Source organism: Pipistrellus hanaki (genome assembly GCF_964339955.1).
Source record: "Pipistrellus hanaki genome assembly, chromosome: 16".
Lineage (NCBI taxonomy): Eukaryota > Metazoa > Chordata > Mammalia > Chiroptera > Vespertilionidae > Pipistrellus > Pipistrellus hanaki.
This window is the reverse complement of record NC_140518.1, coordinates 34,776,902-34,804,392: the sequence shown is the minus strand read 5'-3', so window position 1 is coordinate 34,804,392 and position 27,491 is coordinate 34,776,902. Positions and strand designations below refer to the sequence as shown.

General features: G+C 40.0%; 2 protein-coding genes across 3 annotated transcripts in view; both read left to right on the top strand.

The window, feature by feature from the left end:
* The window catches only part of UBE2G1 (ubiquitin conjugating enzyme E2 G1), an 88,516-nt gene extending 71,549 nt beyond the window's left edge, over positions 1-16,967 (top strand). The window contains exons 3-6 of the mRNA XM_084863060.1: positions 4,401-4,498; positions 7,442-7,620; positions 11,946-12,068; positions 15,890-16,967. Coding sequence (XP_084719186.1) covers positions 4,401-4,498; positions 7,442-7,620; positions 11,946-12,032 — 364 coding nt within the window. The 3' untranslated portion in view covers positions 12,033-12,068; positions 15,890-16,967. The remainder of the gene's footprint in view (positions 1-4,400; positions 4,499-7,441; positions 7,621-11,945; positions 12,069-15,889) is intronic.
* A 6,162-nt stretch (positions 16,968-23,129) lies between these two features.
* ANKFY1 (ankyrin repeat and FYVE domain containing 1) overlaps positions 23,130-27,491 on the top strand; it is a 62,144-nt gene continuing 57,782 nt past the window's right edge. The window contains exon 1 of one of the 2 annotated variants that reach the window (XM_084862857.1): positions 23,130-23,206. In XM_084862857.1, the coding sequence (XP_084718983.1) occupies positions 23,197-23,206 (10 nt within the window). In that variant the 5' untranslated portion in view covers positions 23,130-23,196. Of the gene's footprint in view, positions 23,207-23,703; positions 23,909-27,491 lie in introns of those variants that run through there. The other variant, XM_084862858.1, reaches the window with a different exon arrangement.

Below are 27,491 nucleotides of genomic sequence, written 5' to 3'. Positions count from 1 at the left end.
GGTGGTGTTCCTCAGCTCAGCCTGCACCCTCTCCAATCTGGGGTCCCTCTCACAATCCAGGACTGATGGCTCCCAACCACTTGCCTGCCTCTGCCTGATTTCCCCTAACTGCTTCTGCCTGCCAGCCTGATCACCCCATAACCACTCCCCAGAAGCCTGATCACCCCCTAACCACTCCCCAGAAGCCTGATTGCCCCTAACTGCCTTTCCCTGCTGGCCTGGTCACCCATAACTGCCCTCCTCTGCTGGCCCAGTCACCCCTAACTGCCCTCCCTGCTGGCCTGATCACCCACAACTGCCCTCCCCTGCAGTCCTTGTCTCCCCCTACTGCCTTCCTCTGCCAGTCTGGTCTTCCCCCAACTGCCCTCCTCTACTGGCCTGGTCACCCCTAACTGCCCTTCTCTGCTGGCCTGGTCACCCCTAACTGCCCACAACTGCCCTACCCTGAAGGCCATCTGTGGCAGCCATCTTGTGTCCACATGGGGGCGGCCATCTTGGAGTGATGGTCAGTTTGCATATTACTCTTATTAGTTAGGCTGTTTTATATCCTGTGGGTCTTTTGAGTTCCTCTTTGCTAATTTAGCTGATCACTAGAAGCTTGTACCAACAAATGGGGACTACTAAGCAAGACTTAAAAACACACAAAAAAATGTTCATAGGTAAAGAAGATGTTAAGGAATCCACCTATAGGAGAAAAACTATAAGGAATAGCATGGTTGGTTCAGGATGGGTAAGGACATTGCAGACAGAGTTAAAAAAAATCTGCGCTTTAAATGTTTTAGGATAATCCTGTTAATTAGATTTGATAGAAAACAATGAGATTAGGTAGTTTTTTATGATAGGAATTCCAATCAGCTAATAGAAAGCTTTTAAGAGGATCTAACGAATCGAAATTTAAGGAAAAGCTAACTGAATATTGAGGATTAGCCTCATCAGTAGAATAAAGTGCTTGGGCTTTGTGGCAATGATTCTTGACTGTTTTCTGAAATTATGGCTTTCAAACCTTTTTTTTTTTTTTTTTTAATACCGTAACCCATAATCAGGAATAATTTACATTGTGACCCAATGTATACTTAGATGTACACTTTAGTGTCTTAATGAATAGAAACATGTATGTAGATTATATAACTGAAACAAATTACTTGTGCTAAGCACCTTTGTTTTCTATTCTACTTCTTATTTATTTAAGAAGAAAACTGGTTATGACTCACTTTAATGGTTTATAGCCCCATCTTGAAAAACTAGTTAATATAATTATGTTCTAAGGCCAGTTTTGGCACTGTCCTATACAGTTGGGGTAACATAGGCTGAGAAAATAAGAAGTATCTCTTTATCAGTGTAATGCATTCTTCATGACAGATACTCTAGTTACCATTTTTCTCATCTTCACGTTTTTCTCCTCTTCAGTACATAATCTTACAAATTATGAAAATTAAGGCCAGCAAGGCAGGCATAAAATATGTCATTTTTCTTTCTTTCTTTCTGCCTCTGGATATCTATCTGTATGTACTGCGTTCTTTCTGTTTTTGTTTTTTGTTTTTCCTATGCAGAAGGAAAAGATGTTTTTTATTGTTGTTGTTAGACACTTATTCTACTTTTTTTTATTTATTCTTTTTTTAGTCTTTCTCCCATTTACTTAAAAAAAAATTGGCCCTCATCCCTCTCTTTTAAAGCCTTTCATTTGTATTATTTCTCATCTTCTTAAAAAGTCATTATTAGGAATATTGTTTTCATTGACTTTTAGAGAGTGAAAGGGTGAGACTTGGAGGGGTGAGGAGAAGGGAGACACTGATGTGAGAGAAACACACATCAGTTGGCTACTTCCCACGTGGGATTGAATCTGCAACCCAGGTATATGCTCTTGACCTGGAATCGACCCCTCAACCCTTTGGTGCTTGGGCTGACACTAACCACTGAGCAATGCCATCCAGGGCAAGTTACCATCTTCTTTAACTTTTTTTTTTTTTTTTTTTTTTAAATATATTTTATTGATTTTTCACAGAGAGGAAGAGAGAGGGATAGAGAGTTAGAAACATCGAAGAGAGAGAATCATCGATCAGCTGCTCTTGCACACCCCCTACTGGGGATGCGCCCGCAACCAAGGTACATGCCCTTGACCGGAATCAAACCCGGGACCTTTCAGTCCCCAGGCCGACGCTCTATCCACTTGAGCCAAACCGGTCCCGGCTTCTTTAACTTTTAAACTCAAATTATCCTGTTTATAATGCTTGTGCTTTACCACTTTATTCTTACTTTCTGCCTTTTCTTATTGCTTTTACCAAAATTGTATTACTAAAGTTACTTTTTATTCTTGGAGTCCAGTGAGTGGCATTTGCTAAGTGTTCAGGACTACTTGGTAGTAATGATCTATCTCTCTTTTATTACCCTCTCCCCAATTTTGCTTTTATGACCAGAGAAAGGTGATAAAAATGAATACTTGCTGTGGTTAAAAAGTGAAGTTCTACTGAAAAGTCCGTAACAGAAAGTAAAAGATTCCATAATCCTGTGCTCCAGAGTTAACCATTGTTAATGTATTTATGTCATGTTTCATGTAAACATACCCCCATTTTTTATCTTTTAAAGACAGATGGGCCCTAATTGGTTTGGCTCAGTGAATAGAGCGTCTGCCTGTGGATTGAATTGTCCCAGGTTCGATCCCGGTCAAGAGCATGTACCTTGATTGCAGGCACATCCCCAGTAGGAGGTGTGCAGGAGGCAGCTGATCAATGTTTCTCATTGATGTTTTTAACTCTGCCTTTCCCTTCCTCTCTGTAAAAGAAATAAAAAATAAATAAAGATAGATGGGTTTATCCAGTAGATATTTGTGTGTTTTTTAACTTAATAATAGATTTCTCATATTATTTCAATACTTATTACTGATTTTTTTTGTATTTTCCTCTGCCACTATAATGGTAAATGCCATGAAACCAGAACTCTTGAATGTCTTGCTCTGTTACATAAAATAGTGTCTCGCATAAGTAGATGATCAATGTATATTTGTTCTGTGAATGAAGACCATTTAATGAGCTGAGAATTCTATTTCTCACTGATGTAAAACAAACACAATCACATAATAGTGTGTATATTGAACAGTAAAAGAATTTGATATGTGAATTGCTGTTGCAGCAAATAAAGGGACATGGTAGCTTGTTAAAATTGGGTAGTCAAGTAAAATTTTTCTCAAGAGGTAACATTTAAGCTGAGTTCTGAATGACAAGGAGACACTGGTATTTCAAACAGAAGAGACAGGTGGTACCAAAGACACAAGGCAGGACTTAGTCATTTTTGCCCTGTAAGGTTGACTTCATCTCATGGTTTTTTATTGTTAATATATAAAACTCATTTTATTGTTCTGATAATTCTTCAAAGACATTTGCTAAAGTAAATGTCAGTGCTCTGGAACTGCACTGATACAGCAGTCACTGGCCAAATGTGGCTATTAATATTAAATAAAATTTAAAATTCAGCCGAAACCGGTTTGGCTCCGTGGTAGAGCGTCGGTCTGCGGACTGAAAGGTCCCAGGTTCGATTCTGGTCAAGGGTATGTACATTGGTTGCGGGCACATCCCCAGTAGGGGGTGTGCTAGAGGCAGCTGATTGATGTTTCTCTGTCATCGACGTTCTTAACTCTCTCTCCCTCTCCCTTCATCTCTGTAAAAAAATCAATAAAATATATATTAAAAAAATAAAATAAAATTCAGTTCCTTTGTTTAACTAGCCATATTTCAAGTGGCAGGTGGCTACCATATTGGACCACACAAATATAGAACATCTTCAATGTGTAGAATGTTCTATTGCACAAGACTGCTTTGGAAAGTCACTAAAATATAAATTACTTGAGCGGCTGTATGCTTTGTTCATTGATATACTCCTAGTGTCTGACACATCATTTGTTAGATGATGAGATAAGTGGGTGAATGAATAGAAGATCAATGCATCTCTTCCCAGACAAGGAACAACAAAATGTGCATAAAGTCTGAGCTGAGAAGGAGCTTACTGTGTTTGAAAAATGGAAAGAAAACTGACTTGAACAGAAAAAAGAGTGATAATTTGAGATCAACATAGAAATTTGGCATCTTGACCCTAAGGCAATGTTAAGCCTTCTAAATTTTGTTTTAAGTGCAGTGGGAAGTAATAGAAAAATTTGTAGCACAGCATTAATGTGATCTGATTTGGATGTCTTTTTTGAGCTCTTTGTTTTACTAGTTTTTTGAGAGTTTAAGAAGGTGGTGTAGGTATGACAGTTTTTAAACCTGGTTATTTATAGAGTAAGTAAACGGTCTGCTTGAAATCCAGATTATTCATTTATTTATGCTGTCAATCCTTGTTTTATGTTCATTTTAATAATTGTTTACTTATAAGCAGGAACTTATTGGCAAGAATTTGTTTTTGTTTTCCAGTGAAGGTGGTGTTTTTAAGGCTCATCTCACTTTCCCAAAAGATTATCCCCTCCGGCCTCCTAAAATGAAATTCATTACAGAAATCTGGCATCCAAATGGTAAGTGTATCTACTTTTACTTTTACAAATACGATGGCCTGTCACTAAAGTTTTCAAGTTCATTAAGAAAGATATAGTTCTCTGAAATTGCTTTTGAATTTTTGTACTAAGTTCATTGTATTTGTTATGCACACGACCATGCGTTAGATTCTTTAGGTGAGAAGGAGCAACAGAGATAATATGGAAAAATATTTTTTTTTTACTTAGTTTTCAGCTCTTTTAAGTCTCAAGATGTTCCAAACTAGAGGCAAGTTTGGTGGGTGATAGATACGATGATACTCAGCTTAGTAGAATTCTTAAAATTGAAGAGATAATTTCCAAGGCATTAGGTGACTCATTGGCTATTATAAAAAGCACAAAAGTAATTAAACCTGGATTGGGTAGTTACTTTTTCTCTTCTTAGGTCTTAGGCTTTTTTTTTTTCTTTTTTTTTTAATATATATTGATTTTTTACAGAGAGGAAGGGAAAAGGATAGAAAGTTAGAAACATCGATGAGAGAAACATCAATCAGCTGCCTCTTGCACACCCCCACTGGGGATGTGCCCGCAACCAAGGTACATGCCCTTGACCGGAATCAAACCCAGGACCCTTCAGTCCGCAGGACGACTCTTTTCAGAAAGGAAGGGAGAGAGAGAGATAGAAACATCAATGATGAAAATCATTGATCGGCTGCCTCCTGCACGCCCCCTACTGGGGATAGAGTTGCAAACCAGGCATGTGCTCTTGACCGGAATCGAACCAGGGACCCTTCAGTCTGCAGGCTGATGCTCTATCCACTAAGCCAAACCAGCTAGGGCTGTCCTATTTACTTCATAAGGCGACTGAGGGCTTCAAATGAGGTAAAATAGTGTATGTTTTAATCTTTGGAAAGCATCCCAGTACTGCTGTTTGTGAAATGGAGTTATTGACTTTTTTACCCAAAGATGTGCTACCATTTAAAATCCACCTTGTGAACCAAAGGTTAGGCTAGATAAGTTATGTTTATTATACACAATCTCCTTGAACTTTTGGTCTTGTTTTGTATGAGCTTGCAAGGATTTGTTTTCTAAGTATGTTGACTTACCAATATTTTGTAATCAGCTGTCTTTTTATATTACTACACTAACCTGCATTTTGTTTCTCCTAGTCAAGGTTTCTTCAGTTGCAAGGAAGAAAAACCCTTATTTATTAGTTTAAACAAAATTAAGTGAGAAAGTATGGATTATTGAATAAATTAAGGCCTATTGCATGGATAGAGAGTAAATATTAGAACCTAGAGGCTTGCAAAACAAATGGGTCTTATGAGAGACTAGAACTGGCAAATAGCAAATTATTGGGAACCAAGGGAATTACCATATTTCATAGCATCTGAGCTAGCAGTGATTACAAAAGGCATATAATTACTTTTGTTCAGAAGGGAGAAAAATATCTAACAATTTATTTGTGGAAAAATGCATTAACAATCGTCCTACATGAAACATGGATGCATGAATTAATGACATTCACCTCTTGTTTCTTTGAAATTTCTTTCATTTCTTCCTGGGCTTTTGGCAGGTTTTTTGTGCTTCACTTGAATTATTTGATGTATAATATCAGTCTGTTTGCACCTGTTTTCTAGAGAAGATGTGACTAAGCTTCTCACTGTTGGCTACACCAGACTACTGTGTTTCCCCGAAAATAAGACATCCTCCAAAAATAAGACCTAGCACATGGAAAGATAAGACATCCCCTGAAAATGAGACCTAGCCCAACTTTGGGAGAAAAAATTAATATAAGACACTCTTATTTTCGGGGAAACAGGGTAGCTATAGAATTCTAGGCAGAGCCTCTTTGAGCCTTACTTTATCTGTGAGAATTAAACTAGAGCACATATATACACAATAAATGGTGCTTCTCTTCTGCTAAGAGGAAGGATAGCAGTGGCCTAGGTAATATAAAAGGAAAGCTGTGGGAACAAGTGTTTTCTTGTGTGTGTGGTTCTTCTTAAAGTTGAAAAGACTTTTTTTTTTTTTTTTATAATCACAGTGCCCTTTACTTATTTAAAAAAATATATATTTATATATGTATATGTATATTGATTTCAGAGAGTAAGGCAGGGGGCGGGGAAGGGGGAGAGAGAGAGAGAGAGAGAGGGAGGGAGGGAGGGAGGGAGAGAGAGACATAAATGATGAGAGATGATGAGAGAGAATCATTGATTAGCTGCTTCCTGCATACTCCCCACTAGAGATCCAGCCTGAAACCTGGGCATGTGCCCTTGGCTGAAATTGAACCTGGGACTCCTCAGTTTCTTGTTTCTTGCTGCACATCTATCTACTGAGCCAAACCAGCTAGGGCTATTTTAATTTTTTTAGTATTTATTATTGAAGGTTATATATGTCCTTTTTCCCCCTCTCATTGACCCCTTATAGCCTGCCCTCACCACAGTCCTCCCATCACCCTATTGTCTGTGTCCATGGGTTATGCATATATGCATACAAGTTCTTTGGTTGATCGCTTCCCACACCCCCTCAACTCCCTTCTTTTCCTCTGAGATTTGACCATCTGTTCTATGCTTCTATGTGTCTGGATCTGTTTTGTTCATTAGATTCCACATATAAGTGAGGTTATGTGATAATTATCTTTCTCTGACTGGCTTATTTCTCTTCGCATAATACTCTCCAGGTCCCTCAATGCTGTCTCAAAAAGTAAGAGATCCTTCTTTTTTTATGGCTGTATAGTATTCCAGGACCTGCTGTATTTACTACATGTAAATGCTAGGCAACATCTATCTACATGCTTGGTATCTTGAAGTTTTGCACAAATGTACAAAATAACTTACATTCTGATTGGGTTTTTCAGATGAATCTGATTTAGTAAGATCTGTGATTTCTAGGTTCTGTGGAAATTAGACCTATATATCTTCTGTATAACCAAGTTATTTTAAATAGTATTTTAAACAGAACTGTTTTTCTCTAATTTTGCAGTTGATAAAAATGGTGATGTATGCATTTCTATTCTTCATGAGCCTGGTGAAGATAAATATGGTTATGAAAAACCAGAAGAACGCTGGCTTCCCATTCACACTGTGGAAACCATTATGATTAGTGTTATTTCTATGCTGGCAGATCCTAACGGAGACTCACCTGCTAATGTTGATGCTGCGGTAAGGTGGTCATATGCACATATCCCTTCCCCTTCAATTAAACTCAGAAATATAGTATCTTTGTGTGTGTGTGTGTGTGTGTGTGTTTGTGTATCTGTTTATATCCATTTATTTTTCTTACAAAAATAAGTTACAGACACAACTCAGCTTCACCCCTAAATACTTTTTTTTTTTTTTTTTTAATATATTTTATTGATTTTTGTACAGAGAGGAAGGGAGAGAGATAGAGAGTTAGAAACATCAATGAGAGAGAGTCATCGATCAGCTGCCTCTTGTACAACCCCTACCGGGGATATGCCCGCAACCAAGGTACATGCCCTTGACCGGAATCGAACCCGGGGCCCTTCAGTCCCCAAGCCGACGCTCTATCCATTGAGCCAAACCGGTCCCGGCAACCCCTAAATACTTGAACCTGTATCTTCAAAGAATAAGGACACCATCTTACATGTCATAGCTAGGGAAATTTAATATCAAGTTCATATTATTATTCCTGAGTTGTTTTGTTTTCTTTAAAATAGGTCTTTATTGATTTCAGAGAGAGGAAGGAAGAGGGAGAGAGAGAAACATCAACTTATGAGAGAAAATCATTGGTAAGCTGCCTCTTGCACATGATGAGGAGATCGAGGCCACAACCCGGGTATATGCCCTGACTGGGAATTGAACCATGACCTCCTGGTTCATAGTTTGATGCTCAACCACTAAGCCTCACTGGTTGGGCTTTTTTCTGTCTTTTTTTTTTTTTTTTTTTTTTTTTTCTTTTTTTCTTTTATTGATTTTTATCAGAGAGAAAGGGAGAGAGAGAGAGAGCTAGAAACGTCGATGAGAGAGAAATATTGACCAGCTGCCTCCTGCACACCCCCCACCTGGGATATGCCCTCAACCAAGGTACATGCCCTTGACTGGAATTGAACCTGGGACCCTTCAGTCTGCAGACCAACACTCTACCACTGAGCCAAACCGGCTTCGGCTTAAAGTATGCTTTTATTGATTTCAGATTTATATCAAAGTTGGCATTAGCTAATCATTCCTATATCCTTCACCTAGATTTACCAGTAGTGTACTTTACAAATATCTTAACTCTTCATACTTGAATACTTCAGCATATATCTCCTAAGAACAAGGGTATCTTTCCATATAAGCATAGTACAAGTCTATCATTGATATAGTACTATTATTAAATATACATATATAGCTCATATTCAAATTTCTTCAATATTGTTCTTATAGCTTCCTTTTTTTGGTTATTTTTGAAAATCCAGAATCTAGGATCCCGCATTATTATTATTTTTTTTAAATGAATATTTTTATTGATTTCAGAGAGAAAAGGAAAGAGAAATAGAAACATCAGTGATGAGAATCATTGATCAGCTCCCTTCTGTACACCCCACACTGGGGATGGAGCCCACCCTCAACCTATGCATATATCCTGAATAGGAATCAATCTGTGACCTCCTGGTTCATAGGTCAATGCTCAACCACTGAGCCATGCTGGCTGGGCCCACATTATATTTTTACATTATATTTTATTTCATTAGTTTTATTTAAGTCTTAGTTCCTCGATCTTCTGTCCTTCTTTGAAAAACATCTTGTTCTCAATTCTTACTCTTATAATTTTATTTGTTACTGTATATGAAAGCCAGAAGATTAAAGTCACCTTTTTGGGGGGTTACTTCAATCATATATAAAAACTTAGGCCCTAGCCCTAACTGGTTTGGCTCAGTGGATGGAGTTTGGCTCAGTGGATAGAGTGTTGGTCTCAGGTTCGATTCCGGTCAGGGGCATGTACCTTGGTTGTGGGCACATCCCAATAGGAGGGAAGTGTGCAGGAAGCAGCTGGTCGATGTTTCTCTCTCATTGATATTTCTAACTCTCTCTCTCTCTTTCTATGTAAAAGTCAATAAAATAAAATGAATAAAAAATTAAAAAACATGTTTAAAATAAAAAAACAAAACAAATAAACAAAAACAACTTAGGCCCTAGCTGGTTTATCTCAATGGATAGAGTGTTGGCTGGCATACTAAAGAGTCCTGGTTTGATTCTGGGCAAGGGCACATACCTTGGTTGCAGGCTCAATCTCTGGTCCTGGTTGTGGCTCATACAGGAAGCAACCAATTAATGTGTCTCTCTCACATCAATGTTTTTTTCTGTCTCTCCCCTTCCCTTCCACTCTGTCTAAAAATCAATGGAAAAATATCCTCAGATGAGGATTAACAACAACAAAAACAAAACAACTTAGGTAAGATCTTAAATGTAGAAAAACTGCATAGGTAATTCCTTTTCATATCTATGGCTTTGAAGTTTCACATTTAGTACTCAAGTTGAAGTAAAGCCTGATAAAACATTATTCTATTTTTCTGTTAAGTCAAATATTAGTTCAAACAATATAAGAGATAGTAAAGGACAAGAGATGAAAGTATTTTTTTAAAAAAAATCCTGCCCAGCCTGCATGGCTTAGTGGTTGAGCGTCAACCTATGAACTGGGAGGTCACAGTTTGATTCCTGGTCAAGGTACATACCCGGTTGAGAGCTTGATTCTCAGGGTGAGGTATGCAGGAGGCAGCAGATCAATGATTCATCAACATCTATCTCTCCTTCTCCCTTACTCTCTGAAATCAATAAAAGTATATATTTTAAAAAATCCTATAGAATCATTTTGAGAAGTAAGTCCTATTCCATTCTCAGTTGTCAGCTCTTTTTTAAGATTGGAACTGACAAGTTGAGTTTTAATTTTCAAAAAGGAGAAAATAAGAACAAATAAATATTTGACAACGTGAATAGGCAAAGATAGGCCTTTTTAGGAAGTTGAAATATGCAAACGTGACTTTGCAGTCTGTGCAAAATCTCTTCCATTCTATTTTTAAAAAAATATATATTTTATTGATTTTGTACAGAGAGGAAGGGAGAGAGGTAGAGAGTTAAAAACATCAATGAGAGAGAGTCATCTATCAGCTGCCTCTTGCACACCCCCTACTGGGGATATGCCCCCAACCAAGGTACATGCCCTTGACCGGAATCAAACCCGGGACCCTTCAGTCCCCAAGCTGACGCTCTATCCATTGAGCCAAACTGGTCTCGGCCCATTCTATTTTTTTGAAACCCACTGCTGTTTTTTCTGATTTAACCAGTTGTCTCATATTTAAACCATAGCTATCTTGTAAACAGTTTTGTTTACCTTTCTTACTTGCTTTTTCTGCTTGATTGCATACCTTTTAATCATTGTTATATATACATACATACATACACATATATACACACACACACACACACACACACACACACACACATATATTCCCCCCGCCCCCCCCCCCCCCCCATCTCTTTATCAGTGAAATACCTGTTTTAAGAAACTTGAATTTTTCTTGGAGATCTCTCTCCTGGATCACTGCATTGTTTGGATCCAAATTAGATTGAGTCAGCCTGCTCCTTGGTTGCTTTCCTTGTATTTTCATTCCTTCACTTGCTGCTCTTCTATATTGGATCATCTGTTTCCTGGATCTCCCCTGCCTGCTCCCACCTCCACCCCCCTTTTTTTTATTGACTTTTTCTCTTTTGCTGTTCTTCATCCAAGAGTAATGTTTTAGAAAAGGTGTCTGGGAATTAAGTTCTTACATGTCTGAAGTGTTTTTGTCTTGACCTTGTAATTGATACTTTGTTTATAGAATTCTTGGGTAGAAAATCAAATTTCTACAAAATTTATCTTTAGTATTTATTGTTACTCAGGAGAAATTTGATGCTAGGTTCATTCTTCTGTGTCTGCTGGTGACTTTTCTTTTTCTTTCTAGTTCCTACTACTTATTTACATGCTAGATTAATCAGCTCGGTTCTCACGTGAAACTATGCTAGTGCTGCTTCATGTTCCTTATTTAATGTGTCTGGTAGTGGTAGTGATATTGTTTTGTTCTCCATCCGTCACCCCCCATGAAGTAATGCTCAGTATCATCTCAATATGATGTATTCCACCTGTCTACTGTATAGAGAAGGGTTTTATGTCTTTTTTACTTTCTGGTTGCTTCTGTCAGGAAGAGTCAGTAATCCTTCAGATAGCCTGAATATCTTATTTATAAGTTGTACATGCCTTTGCAATATAATATAAAACTGTTAATGATCTTTCCCTTTTTGAGAGAATTTTGCTTATAAGTGGTGATTTGCTTGAGGGGTGGGGGGTGTTATTCTTTTTAACCCTTATTGCAGAAGGGTTTTTTTTTTTTTAACTCTTTTTCTACCTTATCAGCTTATATATTGTCAAAGCATTCAAAAGTAAAATTAGTATTTGAAATTATAAGAGGAATTGATAAAGTCAGTTGATCTCACTTCTGTACCTACAGAAAGAATGGAGGGAAGACAGAAACGGAGAATTCAAAAGAAAAGTTGCCCGCTGTGTAAGAAAAAGCCAAGAGACTGCTTTTGAGTGACATTTATTCAATAGCTGTAATTTCACTTATTTCAGGGTAAGGTCATTTTAAAAATCATACAATTACTTTGCCTTTTTATAAATGTTGTATATGTTTCGGAAAATTATGTGACTTAGTTATTTGAATTGCATTTTTTTCATTGGCTTCACTTTCTAGTGGTTAGTATCTAGTAGTTTGCAGAATATAACTGCCTCTTGCGCATGACGAGGGGATCGAGGCCACAACCCGGAAATGGCAGAAACAGTATATAACTTACTTGCTTTTCTTTTTAGTAGGCCCAGCTGCTTTTAAGTAGATATACCAAACTAGTTATTATGGTAGCAGCTTATTTTTTTCAGAAACTAGAGATGGTAAAATTTCCAATGATAAAGTGCTTATTTCCAGTTTCTTCCATTTTACCATTGCTTTTCCCCCCATAATTTTATCAGTTTGTATTCCCAAACAATATTGGATGTCTTTTGAATTGTATACATGGAATTATAATGTATGCATTTTTGTGACTTATTATTCAATATTCTTGAAATTGGTCTGTATTATGTGCAGTTACATTTAAACTGTTTTCACTGTTATGTAGTGGTGTATTAGATAAATTACCTCTCTACTCTTTATTCTTATTGCAGTTATTTTCCAAATTATAGTGGAGTTTTTTTGTTTGTTTATTTCACTTTGTTATAGAGGATGTGGCTATTCTTGTTTCTTGCTGAACATGTACTATGAGTTTCTTTAGTGGGTATGCCTATGGGTGGAATTGTTAAGGGTATATATTCTGATTTCTGAAGAGACTCAGATCTACTTTTTGATTTCTTTATAATAATCTGAAATGCTGAAAATTAACTTAATTGCTGTTATCACCAGATATAATAATAAGCTTATAGTTTTAAAATTATTTGTTTTTCATCTTGTTTATATCCTTTTTATTTTTGCTAATAATTTTGTTCTTATTTCAGTATCATTACATTTAATACTGCCATCACATCTAGTCAGTGGTCCATGTCTCTTCCCTTCTTTAATTCTTGCTTTCCACCACCTTAGATCAAGTTCTTGTTACTAGACACTGCCTTAGTGTGCTAGTTTTGAACATCCTTCATGCCAGCTCTACTTCATCCTGGATATTAGTTCTGGATGCAGCTGCACATTGATCTTCACAAAGTTCAGCTCATTGCATCGGTTGGTTTATGAGTATGACAAAATTTTAGGAACAACAAACACACTCAGGGCTTTTACCCATATCATTTTCAAGTTAGAAAAGGGCTTGACAACAACAAAGAATTGATGAGGAATGAAATAACATTGAAGCATAAGCTTATGTGTGATTTTACCTTATATAAACAGTACTTTAAAAATTTAGGAAATAAATAATTTTATTATATTTACCTTGATATAGTATATTGTAAGTTAGATAAGTACTAATGAAGTGTCAGAAACAAATTTTGTAAGGGATTATATATTATCTCCTTTGCTAATGGGACGAGTTAATGTTTATGACATTCACATCTTTAAGATATATTTACCAAACTCTGACTGATCTGGCTTAGTTGGTTGGGCATCATCCCACCCACCAGGAGATGGAAGGTTCAATTCTTGTCAAGGGCACATGCCCAGGTTGCAGGATTGATCTCTTGTAGGGGGTGTGTAGAAGGCAGCCAATCCATGTTGCTCTTACATGATGCTTCTCTTCCTCTCTCTAAAAAATCAATAAATTATTTTTAAAAAGAGAGATATACTTCTCAAGATTAAAGTTCACTTATGAAAAAAGAGTAAAACAATGTTAAGTCAAAATGCCTCATTACGTAGAATAAATTAATTGAAAAAGAGTATACCGTCACTCATGAAACTAATTACTGTTAAATATTAATAATCAATTATTAATATATCAATATATTAATAATAAAACAACCTTTAAAGTTGCAGGTACTCCAGATGTATTCAGTATGCATTGTAACGGCTTTGCACTATTGTGGCAGCGTGGAGTCCTTAATAGAATTTTAAGTGAAATTAATGCACTCTTTTTTTTTTCAATGATTAATTTTAGTTATTATTTCTTAGTTATGCTACTGTTAAGCTTGTTTTTGTCCTGTACTTTTAATTAATTTAACATTGTCTTTTGATATTTTGCTAGCTCAATAATATATATCCGCTTCCTTTTTTAATAGTTGCATATTATTTTTTTTATATATTTTTTTATTTTTATTGATTTCAGAGAGGAAGGCAAAGAGAGATAGAAACATCAATGATGAGAATCCTCCTGCATGCCCCCCTACTGGGGATCGAGCAACTTGGGCATGTGCTCTGACCAGGAATTGAACCTGGGACCCTTCAGTCCATAGGCCAATGCTCTATCCACTGAGCCAAACCGGCTAGGGCAAAAGTTGCATATTATTAAGAATCAAGATTTATATCTGAAATGAGAGGTAACACCAAGAATAGGAGATACATTGAGCTCATTTTAGTTCTTGTTAATGAATATTTGTTAAATGCCTACTATTTGCAAAGGCATGGTAGAGTTACATAGATACATTATCTACATTATCCTGGCCAATTAAAAAGCTGTTAATTTAGCCAGTTAGATCAGACATAAAAAGGTAAGGTAAATCACATTAAGAACTCTAGTGGGAGTAGAAGCAGAGTATAGTTTTGATAAGTCAGCAAATGCCTAAGTACTGAATGGGTAGGATGGTTAGGACAGAGATTAGACATAGAAGAGGTGCTTGTGTGATGGGGAGTAGAGGTGAAAATTCATTTGAGGTAGGGAGCTGTACTTAATTAGGGTCAAGGACAACATCTTGTATAATTTCCACACTGAGGGACAAAAGGAAGAAACAGAGACAGAAACATCTGGTTGGCCACAAAGAGGAGAGTGAAGCATTACTGAACTCAGGGAGTGGATATGGTTGGTCACCAATGCTAGGACATAAGACAAAGAATCCTAAATAATAAAAGCCTAATGTGCTAAGTGACGTTTACATGATTGGTCGTCTGTTCAACCAAAGCATAATATGCTAATGATATGTTAAGATGCTCAATCGCTTGCTAGGGCATGCACTGACCACCAGGGGGCAGACACTCTGACCGGTTGGTTAGCTTGCTGCTGGTGTTTGGCTGGACATCCCCTGGAGTATTCCTGTGGTCCCTCCCCAGCTGGCCAACTTCCCGCATCCCTTCCCGGCTCCGATTGTGCACTGGTGGGGTCCTTAGCCTGGTCTTCGCCCTCTTGCAATCCAGGCTGAGGGACCCCCACCCCCACCCAGGTGCACAAATTTTGTGTACTGGGCCTCTAGTAAGATATAAGAATCAGTTTTTTTTGAGAAACCAGTGAATTAGTGATATGCGGGGGAAGAGGGCGTACGTAGTTGAGTTTTCTACTAGTACACTTGGTACCAGTTCAGTATGAATTGGAACTTTTGGAAGTAACTGTGTGAAATTAATGGGGAAACTTCTTGATACTAAGCTATTTAATTCATGGACTGCTTTCACTTAAGAATGATTGAACACTTACCCCTGAGTGAGTAGTTACTTTTATTGTCTGTGATATCAAAAAGTCTTTATTTGGAATCATACTTGTCTGCTCTGCATTTTTAGGGCCTTTTAATAAAATGAGTGACTTTAACAAGTGGATATATGGTGCTTGTGCCAAATGCCCTAACATTGAGCCACTGGCCATGGCCGGAACTTCATTTAAAATTTTATTTACTATTATTTAAATTTAAAGTGAAGTGACTCCCATATTGGACAAGCACAAAGGTGACCTTAAAATGAAATTAACTTGTTTTTAAAGAAATAGCATATGCGTAAAAATTTATAATAGATTCTTTTATAATTTATAAATTTATTTTATAATGCTGTTTGTTTTGTTGTAGGTCTCCAATCGAGAAACATGGCACTGTTTTTCCTGCACTCTACCCACCTATTGCTGGACTTCTCTTGTAACAAGTTGGCAAACACTGGCTGGAACTGGGCTGCAATAAAACATGCCAGTATCAATGCTGACAAGAGCCTAACAAGTGCCAACTTACAGATGATTACGTATTTTGAATTCTAATGAACTGTTTTAACCTTCAGGAAGAATTGTAAAGACCTGTACATAGCACAACATGATCCGGATAATATATATACTGTTCATGTACATCCACAATTACACCTTGTACCAAATAATGCTTTCGTGTAGTAGAATAAGAATCGTGTAAATTCTAAAAGATTTTAGCAGGTTTTCTTCCCCTACTCATTGTTTCTTATGTTTTAAAAGACTCTTTAAAGCATGTCAGATGAAAAGCAATTAGGATTAAAAGTTTCCATTTAATTTCCTTTAAACCATTGAGGCTTCATTAAACTCTTTCCATTTACTAAAGTTTGTATCTTCTTTGTTTTGACACACTCCCCTTTGTGTTTATCCGTCAGAAGGTTTCAAATCATTTAGTTCCAATACTGAAATACGAAATAAGCAGTTACTTGATTTTAATGATGACTTCGGAGGAGTGGTCATCACTAGGTGCTTTGTCCTTTTTGTATTCTAGTTGTACCCGTCACTTGGATTGGATGTAGCAATAACATTTTTTGGCTGTTGAGAGCTCTTGAACTGTTATTATTCCTAAGAACTAAAAAGAGTTGGTTCTGAATTCAATTTAGTGAAATTTATCCCAATTATACAAAATTCTGATTTGGTTTTACTTTTGCCCTGCAATTACCTACTGTTAAGGTTGGATGAGTCAAGCATGCACAGCTACAGGCTTTCTACTTAACTTCTGGGTTTGCTATTAAAAATGCTATTTACCCTCATAACCCTAGCCCTTCATATTTCTTTGCCTCTATTCTTCTATACTCAGATTTTTCTCACTTATTGTACAAAGAAATTGCGATGTATATTTTCATGTAATTTGATTTTGGAATTCTGTCACCTTATGTAGTGAGTTCTTCCAAAATATAATTTTTTTCCAATAATTGTCAAGTTGTTGGCTTTTATTGTATTGAATGAAGGTTATAATACTGAATGCCAGAGAAGTGCAGTTTAGAAAAATCTCAGGTTGATTCTTTATGCAAACAAACTTTTAATACTTGAAAATCACAGACCATGACAGTATATTTATTTGTCTCTATCCAGATTCTTAAGTGAATCTCAGAGCATTACGGAGGGGTAAATGCTTTCTGCTTTGACATACAGATTCTGTCTCTGACATAGTGCACTTGGATTTTATTGTTTGAATATAAATATATTTCGTGAGATTTCTAAAAACAATTTCAGGAAATGGTAAAATGAGCATGTACAGTGTTAAAGGGAGGTCCAGATTCCTCTCTGTTTGGTGTGAGGTTGGGATTGGGAAGTAGTTTTTGGCAGATAAGGGATAGAACTTGAGGTAGTACCAGATGGGACATGGTGCTTGTGAGAATTGGTGCATCTCTGCTCTGTGGAGTTTGGAGAACTATTTTGGCAGAAAAATGAAAGGATTCCTGCAAGTAGCCTAGTCCTTTACGAACTTCGCATGTCCTTTTTTAAGCAGAAGTAAAATGGTTAAAGATGTAGTCACCATAGAGAGTGAATTTTCTAAATCCCAGGCTGTTTTCTACTCTGAAGCATTATAAAAACCCATAAATGTGTAATGACTGAATGTGAAATTTTTTTTATTTTATTCATTGTGGCCCAAATTTCTTTAAGAACTTTCTGACTTTTTTTTTTTTTTTTTTTTTTTTTTTAAGACTCTTAAGAATTGTTGCCCCAAAGTGCCAGTATTGCACACCCACCTGGGACTTTGAACACAATCCCTTTACTCTTCAGAAATTGTTCACATGGTGGTGGTTGTGACAAAATGAAGTCTGAATCTTGCTATCCTGTTGCTAAAATTCTTCCTAGCAATCTGTTGAGTTTAAAACCTAGTGATTTGGGAGTGGCAAATGACCTAGTAACTCAGGGACAACTATTCTTGAACTTTTTAAGTGCCACTTTAATTCAGTTACTTTGGTATAATCATATGTGTTTAGTTTAAATTTGGAAGGGAGAGCCAGAAATGAGTGCACCTTTCCACACTCCTTTCCACCTGGTGCCCTGGCCATGCTATACATCAGGGGTCCTCAAACTTTTTAAAGTGGAGGCCAGATCATGGTCCCTCAGAGAGCTGGAGGGCCGGACTATATGAACTACTAATTCCTACTGTAACACCTCGGCTGCACTCACTGCCCAAAAAACCTGGCGGGCCGGATCAGACTCCTCTGCAGACCGCATGTGGCCCGCAGGCCGTAGTTTGAAGACCCCTGCTATACATGGAAACACAGGCTTACATAGATGCTTTGACTTTTCCTCTGTCAGAGGTGTCATCTGTGCCTTTCCAAGAGTTCATCTGACAGTGTGAATTTAAATGCCTCCATATTTGTTAAATCACACTTGGGTGACGCTGATCCAGGTGGCTGTTGTCCCACCAGTGCCTTTCCGTTAGTGTGAGGTGAGTCCTCTCTGCTTTAGGAAAAGGATTTTTCTCCCTAACCTTGTGCCAACTATTGACATCTCCATAGTCATGGATTGTAGAACTGTTGGCTGCTTCCTAAATTTATTCTAAGTTCTTATAAAGGCATATAGATTTCAGTCTGTTCATAACGGGATAGATTATGTCAGTGGCTTTTTGGCCTCTTTGTAAAGTTTAAAATCCATATGAAGTTGGTTTTACCTTGTTATTTATAAGGTAATATCTTTGTGAGGTTATTCCACTGGTTGTGTGATCACTTGGGTGTCATAGTATTTTTTAATGGCCTTCATTCTTAGTTGTGAAATTTTATCTTATGCTCACTTACCCTTTACAAATCTGCCTATTTGGGGGTTGTGGTGCCTGTGTATCTGCCCGTCTGGTCTCCAGTTGGTGGAATTTCCTTTTGTACTGCCACTTCTCAGCATCTTTGAAATTTGACATAATGTTGCTTCATTCCAGTTTTAGTTCTGTAACTTGTTGATTGTATTTAACTATGTGAGTTCTGTTGTGATGTTTACTGTATTGTAAAGCACCTCAATCATGTGATGGGGGCTCTATAAATCAATAAATGATGACTTAGAGGCTGTATCATGAGCTATTTTGGTTTTAGGATGCAGGTCTCAAAAGCAAGTGTGGAATTCTTTTTATATAAACAGCCCATGATACCAAAAGGTCCACAAGGGGAGCCTTGATAAAGAATTTTTAAAACTTCATGTAAAGAAGGAACCAGAGGGTGGGAAGTTAACTTCCAACCTGATATAATGGTCTTAAATTTTCTAGTAAAGGACCAACCACCCTTCTTTAATCAGAGTTTTCTGTGATGCTAATTTAGAATCTAAATAAAATGAGTACATGTTAGAGAATTATTGGAAATTTTGTCTTTGGTCTAAACTGGCTCTACCATAAAGATAAGCAAAAGATGAAGGACCCAGACACAAAACGTGAACTGGAAGATACCACAGGCACCATCTCAATCACCCTCTGCCCTCTTTTAAACAGAAGGATACACTTGGCCCAAATCTCTGCACAGGATCACTTTGTAAGTTAGTGGCAAAAGAGGCAATATAGTTTCGTTTTGTTTAAGTAGGATGTTAATATTCAGCTTCTTACCCTACATCTTTATACTCCAGTTCAGTGTTAGGTGTTGAAAGCTTGTTTGTTGATACAAATTGCCAGTGGCTATTAAGAGCTCTTCCTTACAAACAGAAAAGAACACGGAGCTGAGCTTGCTGCTTACAAAACAAGAAAATCCTTGAGAGCTGTTGGGGAAGATTGGGAGTCATTTTCCAAGTTTAATTTCCCTGTTAAATATATTTGAGATAAAATTATTACAGGAGGGTATGAATAATGTTGCTGAACACATCAGTTTTATGCATAACCATCTACTCAAGGTTCATAGCAAAAATGTTTTTATTTGCATGCTGCTTCCAGTGCAAATGAGGTTTTGGGTGTGCCTACTGTGTGCCAGGCACTAACTGGGCTTTTAGTAAAAGTCAGTTGATTTTCTCCCAACCTCTCAGAGGATTGTAAACATGTTATTAAATTAAGTAGTTTTTTTTTCTTTTTTTTCTGGGGGATTACAAACCTCAACAGGATTCAGTCTGCAGAGCAAGTTATTTCTAGGATAAAGTATTTTTGGTCACTCAGTTTCAGATATAATCTGCATTATCCCTTCTGTATTTCATGTTCCTTGCCCGAATCAACTCCACATTTTTGACTTGTTGAGTCAGTGCATCACACTGAGCTGTAGTGAAATGGTTAAAGAGTTTTGAATCCTATTCACATAGGTGGGATGAATTGAAGAAGGAAGAAGTTCACAAAAGGCAGCCATATCTCAGACATAGGATCTGCACAGAAAACCACAGGAAAGAGACTTGATTTTTTCTCCTGCCGGCAGTATTCATTAGGAATAAGTAACACTTGTGACATCTCATTTATTCCTAAAGAGCACCAGTTCTTATTTATTGAGGTTCTACTTTGTGACAGGCTTGTGCTAGGTAGGCTTCATAAAGGATCTAGCCAAATTCTTACACGGATAGTTTCTTACATGAAAATAAGTTCAGATAAATTTGTCAAGATTGCAGAGCAAGCAAATTTCACGGCCAGATTTCAGTTCCACAACCTTCCTTACGTACTGGGTGCCATTATCTCTTACGTCAGGAATTCCATTTCCAAAGTCACATGGAGAGTGGATGTGTTGAGGCTGGTATTTGAACTCAATTCATTGGACTACCACCACTTTGGGTCTAGCAACGCCCTTGTAATGGCACTGCGTCCCTGAAAGTGCTCTGAAGGCAGTCAGCATTCATCCCTTCTGTATTTCATGTTCCTTGCCTGAATGAACTCCACATTAAATTTCTAATAACCTGGTGCCAAACCATTCACAGACGACCAGCCTCTGGGTCGGGGTTTTGTACGTAGCAGAGCAGCTCTCTCACTGCAATCGTCAAAGTCAGCCCTCGACAGAAGGGTTTGTAAAAAAAAAAAAAAGTTTCTATTAATCTGGTAGAAAAACCTGAATTAGGTCCAAGATGAACGATGTTTTCAAGTGCTCAACATACTCAAGATGACTATATTTCAGGTCAGATCTATTGTAGCTCCATCCACGCCTGTTGGGTGTTGTAGTCGCTGAGTACTACAGATGTTTTCATTTACAGGCGTTAAGTCTTCTAGAGCTCAGGATTCATCCAGGTAGAGCCCACTCAGCAGACAAGGGCCCAGAGACAGGACTGTATTCTTAAAGGACTGCTTTTACCTCTGTTAGAGGGTTTTTTTTTTGTTTTTTTTTTAAGATATATTTTTATTGATTTTACACAAAGAAGAATTGAGAGGGATAGAGTTAGAAATGTCAATGAGAGAGAAACATCAACCAGCTGCCTCTTGCACACCACTGGGGATGTGCCCGCAACCAAGGTACATGCCCTTGACCGGAATCGAACCCGGGACCTTCCAGTCCACAGTCCGACGCTCTATCCACTGAGCCAAACCGGTTTCGGCTAGAGGGCTTCTTGAAGGTTTTGATGAGGAGGTAGTTAAGCCCTTGAGTTGATTAGGTGAGTTCTCTTTTGACTTTGGACATCTAGTCCAAAGTAAATTGAAAGGGGGAGGATTTGAAATTAGGAAGAAACACATGTTCCCCTGGGAAAGGGTTGTCATCAAATTCTCTAAGAGTCATGACCCTTCAAATCATTACGTGGATTCTAGTCCAATTCCTTGATGCAGATGGAGAATCTGAGATGGCAGTGTATAGCTTGCAGGGACTTGCCCAATCAGGAAATCAGTTGCAGAGCCAAACTTGAACCCAGTTCTCCAGACTCCTGGTGTAGGTCACAGTGGTTACAACTCATCTAACATTCTGAACAGCTGCTCTACGCCAGACACTAGTTAGGCTGGTGTAGGTGAGGCAAAGGTAAGTTATATGCTGTCAGAGCAGCCATCAGTCATGTCACCACTTTTAAGTCATTTTTATGTTGAGACTCAGACAATACTTACAGGGTAATGTTAAAACAGATGAGGTGCTTGTGGCCAGAGAAGAATGGCTGGCTGGCTTGGTCACCCTGATGGCTCCAAGGGCTTATCATTTGGCACATTTATAACCCGTTCTTGACAGGGAATCTTTGCGCGAGGACACCTCCACTGAACCTGCCAAGTATAGTATTCCCCGCTCCTTCTTAGTGTAAGTGCTGCTTGCTCAAGGCAGCTCTTCTAATCACCTCCCTGCCCATACCGCCACATCTTTAGTTTCCCCACCACAAGAGGACCATCATTTCCCTGGGCATCTTATCGTTCTTACAAATTTCAATACCCTCTTCCCTCCCATCTCCCAGATGTCCTTCAGCCAGAAGTACTCTTCCTCAAATTTTAACCCATGACCCTGTTTCCCATGTTCTGAACTCCAGATTCCTGCTCCACTACCCCCTAATGCTTAATCTTGGGGTAGTACCTAAAACTTCTCCAACTTCAAGCCCTCCCTCCTTTTCTATTCTGACACCCTCATCCTGTTCTCAAATCCTTCTACCCAACCTTACAGCTTTAATAAAAGTAGTCTAAAAAAAAAAAAAAGTACACATAGGAGACACTGAAACCAGGACTTCCAACCTATGTTCTCTCCCAACGTTTCTTCATTCTCTTCTGGTTGGTACTGTTGCCTGCAAACTTCAATCATAATATTGATGTCCTCCAGCCTTCTCCCCGATCTCCCTCCACTCCCATCTATGTCCTCCTGTTTTAGTAGAATAGCAGTGACTTCCTTTTGCATTCGCTTGCAGGGCATCCCTCCTTCCCAGGGACCGTCTTTTAGCCTGTCCCTCTCCTTTGGCTCTTTTCCCTCAGCCTTTCACATCTCTACAAAAAAGATCTAAAGACGCACCCCCCCCCCCCCCCCCCGCCCCCGACCTTCTCACGGCCAAGTGTTCCCAAAGAGGAGTCTACGCTGTCCATCCTTTCCAGTGCCCGCCCTGGGGAGTGCAATATGACAGAGCCAGGCCGGTGCCTGATCAGTTCCGGGCTTCGAAGGCACGGAGTGAGGAGAGACGAGCTTTGGGATTTTCCGCTGTCCGGCTGCACCCTCCACTTTCATTCACTGTTTTTTCACAGCCTAGGCTCCTCCCTCTGCCTGGACTCCCATGACTCTCGCGAGACCTGCGGCCTCCGTTACGCACCGCCCCGATTGAGCGGCGCACTTCTCGCGAGGCTGCTGGCAGGGCCGGGCCGACATGGCGGAAGGTAGGGTTTTTGTGGAGCCGCGCGGGACAGCGCGGGAGCCGCGGGAGCGCTGCGGGCGGCGCGCGGCAGCCCCGAGCGGGGACGGCGGGACGGGGGCGCACGGGGCTCGGCGCGTGTCGCGAGCCTTCCTCCTCAGCCTGTCCCCGGCGTCTGGGGCGGGGGTCTGGAACGCTATTCCTATGGCAACGCCCCTCCGGCGCTCCGGGACCCCACGGGAGCCCAGGGGAGCCCGGCGGACCCTGGCGAGCGGCGGAGCCCGGTCGGCCGATCCCATGCCGGAACCGAGTGCAGCCGCGGGGTCCCCAGGGCGGCCGGAAGGCTTCTTTGATTGCCCGCGGTGCTGGGACGGCGGGGGAAGTAACCCTTCTCCTTAGGAAATCGAAACTGCTGTCCTGGCATGTCCTGCGTCCGGAAGGGGTGCATCCCTCGCCTGCGGAAGAGCTTGGGACTCTTCTCGGGGTGAGGCGTGGGGAGAGCCTGGGCTGTGACTGGCCGGCGGGCACGCGCTGCGGTCTCCGGACTCCCCTGCAGCCCCGGCACCCGCGCCGGCTGAGCCTTCCTCCGGCTCCACAGCTGGGCGGGAGGAGGGCTTTGCTGGTGAGGGATTGGCCTTGGTCACGCTGCTGGAAAGGGGGATGCTGCTCCTTTGCTCCTCTGTCTAGTCCTGAGCCTCTGTCTGGTGCCGTCTTTATGACACTGCAGGTAGAGGCTCTTAAGGTCTATTTCCCTTAAGGAGACAATATTAGAATCCTTCATTGTCCAAGCCTTATTGAACCTGGGGGCAGGGGGATGAGGGGGAAGGCCCAGATGTGAGTTACCTGCCAGGGACGCTGGGACCTGGCCAGTGTGCTTCTCCTGTTCCGTCCCATTATTGGAGGAAAATACTCCTTATTTGACTTATTGAGCGACTGCAAGGTGCTGGTCACGACCTGTTGTGTTGGTTTTGAGTTAAGCTTTGTCTAAACGCATCTTTTTTCTTTTTTAATCCTCACCCGAGGACATACTTATGTTGGCAGTAGAGAGGGAAGGAGAAGGGGGGTAGGGTGGGGGAGACAGAGAGACAGGAACATTGATGTGAGAGGCATTCCTTGGTTGCTTCCCACATGCACCTTGACCAGGGATGGGACCAGCAGCCTGGGTATGTGCCCTGACTGGGAATGGAACCTGAAACCCACTGGTGCCCTGAGGATGCTCCAACCAACTGAGCTGCCTGGCCAGGGCTATCTAACCGCATCTTACCTTTGGGTGGCACGTGACAGTTTGCAGGTTTTTCTCATTTGGATTAGACTTCAGAACAAGGTGAAGGAGGCCTGGCATGTGTGTTATCTGCAATTTAAAGTTAGAATAGAGAGCCGGGACTGGCACCCAGTTTTTTTAAAAAATTAAGCCTAGCCTGTTTGGCTCAGTAGATAGAATGTCAACCGCAGACTGAAGGGTCCTGGGTTTGATTCCAGTCAAGGGCATGTGATTCAATTGCAGGCTTGATGCAAGACCCTGGTTGGGGTGTGTGGGGGAAGCAGCTAATTGATGTGTCTCTCACATTGACGTATCTGTCTCTCCTCTTCCACTCTAAAAATCAATGGAAAAATATTCTTGGTTAGGATTAACCAAATAGCATTTTTTTATTATTGACAGTATTACAGATGTCCCCCATCTTATCCCCCTCTAACCCTAGCCTCCACCCAGTTTTTATCTTTGCCCTTTTTAGTATGTTAAATCTCCTCGGAGGGGGGAAATCATCAGATACATCCTATATAATAAAGAGATAATATGCAAATTAACCCTTACACCCTCACAAGATGGCTGCCTACTATCAGGCTGGCAGGGGGGGTTAGTGAGGGATGACCAAATGACTGAACAGCAGGCTATGTCGGGCAACCAGGCCGGTGGGGGGATAGTTGGGGGTGACCTGGCCAGCAAGGGGGCCAGTTGGGGGCGACCAGGCTGGCAAGGGGGGCACTAAGAGGTGACCAGGCCAGTGGGGGGGCAGTTAGGGGTGACCAGGCTGGCAGGGGAGGATGCAGTTAGGGGCAATCAAACCGGCAGGAGGGGGGGTTAGGGATGACCAGGCAGGCAGGTGAGCAATTAGGAGCCAGTGGTCCAGGATTGTGAGAGGGGTCCTGGATTGGAGAGGGTGCAGGCTGGGCTGAGGGGACTCCCTCTCCACCACTACCCCATGCATGAATTTCGTGCACCGGGCCTCTAGTATTGTATGAAAGCATTGGAGGAATAAAAGCAGAAAGAAAGCTACATTCCATGAAACTAGTTTTTGGGTAAATCACAGAGTGTTGTGTAACATTGTTTAACACCCTAAGCAGCCAGCGGTTTGTAGCTCAGAGCAATGAGGTGGGGTAGAAAGGTTCAGGAGGAGGGCCTTGTAAGGTAGGCCAGTGTTTTTATACTAGGACGAGAATAGAAGTTGGTGAGTGTTTTGGAGACACATTATAAAGGTTGAAATTGTGGAGAGCAGCTGGTTTTTCATTCATCAGTTTTACTGAGCATTTATGGTGTGCTTCAAAGTCAGGTTCAGCCATGAGGCGTTTTATGCCGATGGTTACCCTTCAAGTGCCTTGACGTGCGTGTAAGAGTTAGGGTAACATCTACTCAGTGGAGTATGCATCTGAAACAAAACATCCTGTCAGGGTTCAGTTTAAAAGGGAGGATAGATAGGAAAGCACAGTCATGAGATTCTGGCTTCACAGTTTTCTTTTACCATTTTTGTGTCCTAATTTCCTGGCCTCTTCTGATTTCAGCTCTTTGGAGACCATGTTGCAAACGTTGACTAGGAAGAATTGAGTCGGGCATTTTAGTCCAGTTAGCTCATGAAACTGACGGTGCTTTTTATACAGAGGAAGGCAAGATTCACTAGAAAATGCTTTGCTGGGGCGTCACTTGTTTAATGCTGCTTACTGTACTTTAATAAAAATTTATCAGTTGGGCTTCACTTGTTCTGAGATAGTCATTTAAATATTTAAAAAAAAAAACAGCAAAAATCTGTGACATATAATAATTGGATTATCTGCAAGAACACTCTGGGACCATCCTGGTAATGGTTTTTGTTTAGTGGTGTTAGAGCGTGAGCGTGTGGAAATCGTGCTTAGGAATAGTAAGCAGAACCCGGAGAGCCTGAGTACATATAGTAACTTCTTTTTTTCTTTAGTTTATCTTTATTATTTTTTTATTTTACTTTTATTTTTTTTTTTTTATAAAAATACGTTTTGATTTTTTTACAGAGAGGAAGGGAGAGAGATAGAGAGCTACCGTGTTTCCCCGAAAATAAGACATCCTCTGAAAATAAGACCTAGCGCATGGAAAGATAAGACATCCCCTGAAAATAAGACCTAGCGCAACTTTGGGAGAAAAAATTAATATAAGACACTGTCTTATTTTCGGGGAAACAGGGTAGAAACGTCGATGAGAGAGAAACATCGACCAGCCGCCTCTTGCACACCCCTACCGGGGATGTGCCCGCAACCAAGGTACATGCCCTTGACCGGAATCGAACCCGGGACCTTTCAGTCCGCAGGCCAACGCTCTATCCACTGAGCCAAACAGGTTTCGGCTATCTTTATTATTGAAAGCTTTACAGATGTTCCATGTTGCTCTCCCCCATCCCCAATTTTCTCTCCATTGATCTGCTCCCCACTCCCAAAGCCTCCCCACGGCTTCACCACTCTCTAAAAATCAATGGAGAAAAATAGACTATTGCACTATTGTCTGTGTCCAGGGGTTATGCATATATGCATATAAGTTCTTTGGTTAATCCTCGTCCCAAACCGCATTCCCAAACAATAACTTCTTTTTTTTTTTTTTTTTTTTTTTAATATATTTTTATTGGTTTCAGAGGGGAAAGGAGAGGGGGTAGAGAGAGAGAACAATCAATGATAAGAGAGAATCATTGATCAGCTGCCTCCTGCATGCCCCCTACTGGGGATCGAGCCAGGCATGTGCCCTTGACTGGGACCCTTCATTCTGCAGGCTGACGCTCTATCCATTGAGTCAAACCAGCCAGGGTCCAAATAATAACTTCTTAATGTGACTTGCTTGGAAACCACTTTTCTTTCCTTCCATCATCCATGGGCATTGATTTGACCATGTATAATTGGCTAAAGTCTGTCCTAAAAGTTTTCATTTCCATTCTACGTCTCTGCATAAGCTGGCTTTTATTCAGATGTCTGTTCAGTTCTCACCTCTTTAGAAACCTTTCCTAATTTTTTAAAAGAAATTCCCTTTCTGGAATATAAACCCCATGAGGGTAGAATGATGCTAAGGCTTCAAGGAAATG